General features: G+C 41.5%; 4 protein-coding genes and 1 pseudogene across 4 annotated transcripts, besides 7 other annotated features; 4 read left to right on the forward strand and 1 right to left on the reverse strand.

Annotated features, from left to right (window-relative positions):
- Nucleotides 1-814, reverse strand: Tc00.1047053511479.10 (annotated as a pseudogene; the record flags this gene model as incomplete).
- Nucleotides 1-5,784: a sequence feature (heterozygous, non-Esmeraldo-like haplotype).
- Nucleotides 1,886-1,959: a sequence feature (T-rich).
- Tc00.1047053511479.20 (hypothetical protein, conserved) lies at nt 1,988-2,722 on the forward strand (the record flags this gene model as incomplete). The annotated part of the gene is made up of 1 exon (XM_799277.1): nt 1,988-2,722. The coding sequence occupies one exon, from the start codon at nt 1,988-1,990 to the stop codon at nt 2,720-2,722; it is 735 nt and encodes a 244-aa protein (XP_804370.1).
- Nucleotides 2,794-2,862: a sequence feature (T-rich).
- Nucleotides 2,890-3,990, forward strand: Tc00.1047053511479.30 (hypothetical protein, conserved; the record flags this gene model as incomplete). The annotated part of the gene is made up of 1 exon (XM_799278.1): nt 2,890-3,990. One exon carries the CDS (start codon nt 2,890-2,892, stop codon nt 3,988-3,990), a length of 1,101 nt encoding a protein of 366 aa, XP_804371.1.
- Nucleotides 4,113-4,161: a microsatellite.
- Nucleotides 4,217-4,540, forward strand: Tc00.1047053511479.39 (hypothetical protein, conserved; the record flags this gene model as incomplete). Its single annotated transcript, XM_799279.1, has 1 exon — nt 4,217-4,540. One exon carries the CDS (start codon nt 4,217-4,219, stop codon nt 4,538-4,540), a length of 324 nt encoding a protein of 107 aa, XP_804372.1.
- Nucleotides 4,783-4,812: a microsatellite.
- Nucleotides 5,147-5,166: a microsatellite.
- Nucleotides 5,221-5,242: a sequence feature (AT_rich).
- Nucleotides 5,257-5,784, forward strand: Tc00.1047053511479.48 (hypothetical protein, conserved; the record flags this gene model as incomplete). Its single annotated transcript, XM_799280.1, has 1 exon — nt 5,257-5,784. A coding segment is annotated over one exon (528 nt), but the record flags the coding sequence as incomplete, so codon positions are not given.

Raw genomic sequence — 5,784 nt, forward strand, 5'->3', positions numbered from 1 at the left:
AACACAAGCATGCCATCCTCCATGAAACCACCGGCGCCAGCAGTGGGGAAACGCTCCTTCGCTTCTCTTTTAGTCCGTGGAATCCTCTTTTTAACAGCAATTTGGGTTCACCCCAGTTGATCGGTTCACTCGGCTCGCCGTCCCCGGAACGAGTGGTCTCACCCACAACCAGTCGAATATCTGAGTCAATTACGTTCCAACTCTTCTTAGCATCGTAATACTTTTATTCATGGATTCCCACAAGTGGAAACGCCCTCTTGTCCTTCGCAGTGGCTGTGGGTTGGCGCGCAACACCCACACGTCCCGTTTCATTCACTGTACTCAACACCGTGTGCGCCCTCTACGTATCCTTAATGGCCTCAGCGACAAGAGAAGACAAACCCCACGCATGGTTGGCGTACCCCGCAACAAAGTCAGCTGGATAAACCTGTTTTGTTGGGCAACGCGCCAAAGTACCCTCAGCAAGCACAGTCATTACCCCACCAGCACTGACGAGAGAGGGTGAAGCAAAAGAATCCTTCAGTTTATTTTCAGACCCATCTTTTGGTTTCACCGGCGTCTCCTGCAGCACAAAAATTTCGGCACATTGCAGCAGCCGCACACACCATGACACACTCCCCACAGCGTGTGCAGCCCCACTGCCGCAGCAAACCAACACAAAAAGCACCAGAACGGCAGAATAAAAAAGATGCCGGGACATGTTGGACCTCTGCGGCTCACTCTCTCCTCCTCCCCTCCTCCTTCCGCTGGATCCGGTCACACGGCGACGGTTGTGTGTGCGGGGTGCCTTGACTGCAGCAACACGTGAGAGCATATAAATATGTGTGTGTGGGCGGTGTGTGTGCTGTTGGTCCTTTCAGTGTCTTCGAATTTCACAGTAGCGATTAGCGCTTGTTTGCCTTCTTTCCTTCTTCGTGTCTGTTCAAGAATGGAGGAAAAAAGAACAGCTGCAATACATCAGACACGTCCGTAAGAAAAAACGTTTATTAACACCATCACATCAAAATGGCTAGTTACCATCCTAACCCCCTCAAAAACTATATGCCCAGTTAAAACGAAGTTTAGAGTGGTACCCCTAAATTTTCCCTACAACAAGTAAAATAAAGGTTGTATGATTCCATTCAACAAAAAGAAATACCCTTATTACGCGTCATGAATAATGTTGAGAAAGGAAAACGCAAATCCCTGCGATTACAACCGAGCTTTTATAAAGGCATATTTAAAATCAAGAACATACAAAATATTATAACTCACTCTATAGCTAAAGGGTCGTCATAACTCTCAACTCCATTTTTTAAGGAACGGAAGGGAGAACCCTATATCTCTTTTATTGGGACCTAAAATATGAATGTTGATCAACCTTTTTTTTAAAACAACCAACACACAATTTTCAAAATCGCAAAAGCAACGCCGCAACGCAGGAACCCCTCCTCAGCCGCGCCCGCCCGGTGCTGCGGACACCCCTACCCTGCCGGAAACCCGCGGCAGCCTGACATCGAAATAAGGCGGGTCGCGGGTGGTGCGATTTCGGCGGTCGGCGTTGGTGGCGTCTCGGGCGTGGGGTGCCCATTTTTCCCTTATTGCGGGCGACTCGCGGAAAACACGTTCTCTAGGAACGGCGGTGGGCGACGCCGGCCGAGTTGCCGAGAGTCGTGGTACATGTGCTTTCTTATTTTTCTACCGCCGTATTGTAAATGTAAAATCCTCCTTATTTGTTACTTTCTGAATGCCCTTCCTTTGGCATGAAGAATCATGAGCAAGCGACTCCTTTTCTCGTTTCAAGATTTGTAGGCAGTATATATTATTCGGCTCATGTGCATGCCGTAGCACTTTTTTTTATTTCTAAAGATCTTTATCTCGATCGGGATTATGACTGGTATAGTGGTTTCTACTCTTGTTTTTTTTGTTTATTTTTTTGTTTCTTTTTTTCTTTCTGTGATTTGGCTTGTTTTTTTCTTTAGAAAAAAACAAAGAAGAATTGTTTTATATGAGTATTTCCCAAAGTGATGATAGTGGTAATTTGAATGGTGGGAATTCAAAGTTGAACCGGTTGAAAAATTGCTTATTGGCTAATGACTCCAACGGTGCAATTCATCGTTCAGAGGTGAGATCTGCGCTTTGCTCTGGAAAAGATATGAGAACCAATTCCCCGTTTATAACGACTGCGAAAAGCCTGAGGGATGATAAGGGGGGCAAAGATTTTTCGCTCGATGCAACTTCCGAAAAATGTGATTTGGAGTCGGCTCTTAAAAATTATCAGGAAGATTCGGAAAAACTTGGGAAACAATTGTTGACCTTGAAAAAAGAATTAGAAGCGGAAGTGAGTAGTAAGAGGGTGATGGAAGAGAAATTAAGCATGTTAGAAAGCATAGTTGCCACGCAAAGAAAGGAAATTTTATTGCTTCAACGTAAAGTTCAGTCAGGCGTTAGCGAATTATCGGAGAAAAGGCTAGAGAGTGCTCTTCGAGAGATTGCTTTTTTAAAGTCGAAGCTAGGTGGTGTGGGAGAGACGGAGAATTCATCTCAAGGAGATGTTTTTCTTCAATTGCAGTCTAATTTGAATAAGCTTGTTGCTGAAAAGGATGAATTACTGAACTGTGTGAGGAAGCAAAGCATGCTTTTAGATGTTTTGGAACGACAAAAACTGCATTTAGAGGCAGCAATTCTGATTGATATTAGTGAAAAGGAACTCGAAAGGTACTTTGATGTCGCTCGTCCATAAACTATCTTATTTAATTGTCATAAATATTTTGATGTTTTGGTCGAGAGATCAACCTTATGAGAGTGGCGTGATTTTTTTTTTTTTTTTTTCATATATATGTTTTGTTTTTTGCCTTTGTACTTATTTTTGCTATTGCTATTTCCCAATTTTTTTACTGAATTTAAGGCATGGCGTGTATTACAGGGGATGATACAGGATTGGTTAAAGTGTGGAATATTTCAAGGAGCACAGGAGCCACTCTTGCATTTTCCTACGGAGAGCAAAGCAGGAAGAGGGGAATTGCTGGTATGTGTTGGCTGGATAGCTCGATGACGAAAGTTGTTTTTTCTATGAATGATGGAATTGTGTCGGTGTTGGACTTAGAAGAGCGTAGTTTGTTGCTGTCTAAAAAACTGGGATTTGTTGCAGGTTTACCTAACAGCCTTATTTTTTTGAAGGAGAATTTTGTCATGGCTTCTAAAGATGGTAAAGTATTAATTGCGGATGCGTCATTTGAAGAAAAGAAAATCTTTGAATGTAATGGTCCAGTTGAGGCGTTTCATATTCATCGAAAATTTGGTATGTTCTCTATGGGTGGCAAAGATAATGCGCTTTGTGTGTATGATGTTTCTGCACAAGAGGTTTCAGTCCCCGTGTTTAGGGCGAAAAATATGAGGGATCACGTGTTGGATGTTCCATATCCTGTATACGTGACCGGAACATGTATTATCAATCCCTTTGTATTCTGTACAACAACAGCTTATCATCAAGTTTGCTTCTACGATCGTAGAAGCAGTGAGAGACCGGTACAAGAATACGAGATTAACCGTGAAATTGACCGTAGACCGACGACGCTAATGCAGTGGAATTGCAATAAATTTCTCATAGGAGAGGCGAGTGGGGATATACATTTGTATGACACAAGACGTGGTTTTGCATCTAGAGCAAAGCTGCGAGGTGGTGTTGGAAGCGTGCGGAGCATGGCAAAGCATCCAGCCGGTCACCAGCTTCTTGGCGTTGCGGGGTTGGATCGCAAAGCGAGAATATATCATGTTCCCACTGGAAGGCTTTTGCTGACAATGTATGCCAAGCAAAAGGTGTCAAGTATACTTTTTGATAGGCAGTTGCCGCTTGCAGACAACACGGGAGCTTTCAGTGGTATTGCAAACAACAAGCAACCGAGTAAATCCGCTGTACTTGGTGATGAAATATGGGATAGTATGGATCCTGTAGTAGATGATATTACTGAAGTATTTCCTTTAGGGCAAAATGATAATGGAAATAATTAATTGTAAACCCTTATCCAAATTTGATTATTTTTCTTGTATTCTACGTGTGTAATGATTTATTACCTATACACACACTAAAAAAAATGTCCGAAAAAACGTATATTTGCCCTTTTATACATATGTTCTTTTTTTTTTTTTTTTTTTTTTTTTTTTTTTTTTTTTTTTTTTTTTCGGGGGGGGATTACTTTTTTGTCGAAAAAAATATTGACAGAATTGATAAGCTACAATGGCTTCTTGCAGAACAGGACGGCTGCCGATGCCGGACGATCCCCTTTTTAATCCCATCCATATGGGTGGTCTTCGTTCAAGTGCGCGTATTGCAGGAGTTGGATTGCTCGCTGTTATTTGGATCATGTACCAAAAGCTTTACCATTCGCATCACTACATTACATACAAGGGCCCCGACAATCCGTTTGCTCGCATTCGTCATCGTCGTTACCCCGGTGGAGGCTTCCTTTTTGGATGGGGTAATAATGGTTTGAATCGCGATTGTGGTCTTAAGGAATGGGAATGCTGGGCGGGTTACACCGGAAAAGAGTATACTTACTAGGTACTTTTTTTTTTAGCATAGGAATTTTTATTTGGTCTGTTTTTGATGTTTTTCCTTTTATAAATAAGATAACAGTGTTTGAGTACCGGGATTTGGGGGTGATTCAAAAAAAAAAAAAATTGCCTTGATTTGTTTCCATTTTATTTTGGTATTTATTGGTATGTATTTGATATTGTTTCGGTAAAAATGCATCGCTTTTTTTATAGTGACATTTTTTTTTCTTGTTTTGTTACTTCCATTTGTATCGTTACTGTTATTATTATTATTATTATAGCGAAGGGTTCATTTGACATTATTAGAGAAACAGGTTTATTTCTTCTTGTATCATTTTATGAACTATCAGCGACGTGGGAAAAACGAACATGTGGCGCCTCCAGTGATTCGTCCCGATGCTGAATGCCGGCGAGTTATTCGGAATTATTCTCAACGCATCCAGTTAGAGGCTTGGGTATACGGCGGACCCGCAGCCTATTTTTCCTGCAACAAGAACCCATATCATGGCCTCTGAGAGAAGCTTGGTTTTTTTAGTTCTTATATGGATGTGTTTTGATTTCTATCTAAATTTGCATTTTGGGCCGTCTCATCACGGAGTTTTTGTTCTTGCTGTTATTATTATTATTATTATTGACTCTTGTTACTCACTTTTACCTACCAATTTTTGGATATTTTTTGAAGGGGAGATTATTATTTATTTTTTTTTAACTACACGTTTAGCTATGGAGTTGTATAGCGATGATAACTGTCCTTTGTTTCTTAGTGAGTATATTCGATCAAATCCTTCTTCTGCAATAAGCGCACGTTGGGTATCTAAACTTACCGATGAAGAACAAGGGGATTGTATAGCGAAAATGGTTGAAAGTGCGGTTTATCAAGAAACCTGGCTTTCATATTTTGAATACGCGGAGAAAAAGGAAATTTCCGTGACGGATGAGATATCCTTAGAGGCTATTCGTGCAGTTGGCCTTGATCCGTACAGTGCCTCTTTATGGTTAAAAGTTATTGAGCTATGTTCAAATGAAGAAAAAAAGCGGGAATTATTTCAACTGGCGTTAAGGGTGCCCTTGTACCAGCAAGGTCTGGTCTATAAGGCTTACAAAAATTTTGAGTCAGAAGTGGCCAAGCAAAGTGGACACAGCATTTCGAGCTTTCCGTCACTTTCCGAAGTTATGCAATATTCCAAGATATTGGAGACAGAACCTGTTTGGCCCGATAGGTTTGTGACGTCCAGACGGCCAATCGTGCGC

Source organism: Trypanosoma cruzi, genomic scaffold (genome assembly GCF_000209065.1).
Source record: "Trypanosoma cruzi strain CL Brener 1047053517129 genomic scaffold, whole genome shotgun sequence".
In the NCBI taxonomy this organism is placed as follows: Eukaryota; Euglenozoa; class Kinetoplastea; order Trypanosomatida; family Trypanosomatidae; genus Trypanosoma; species Trypanosoma cruzi.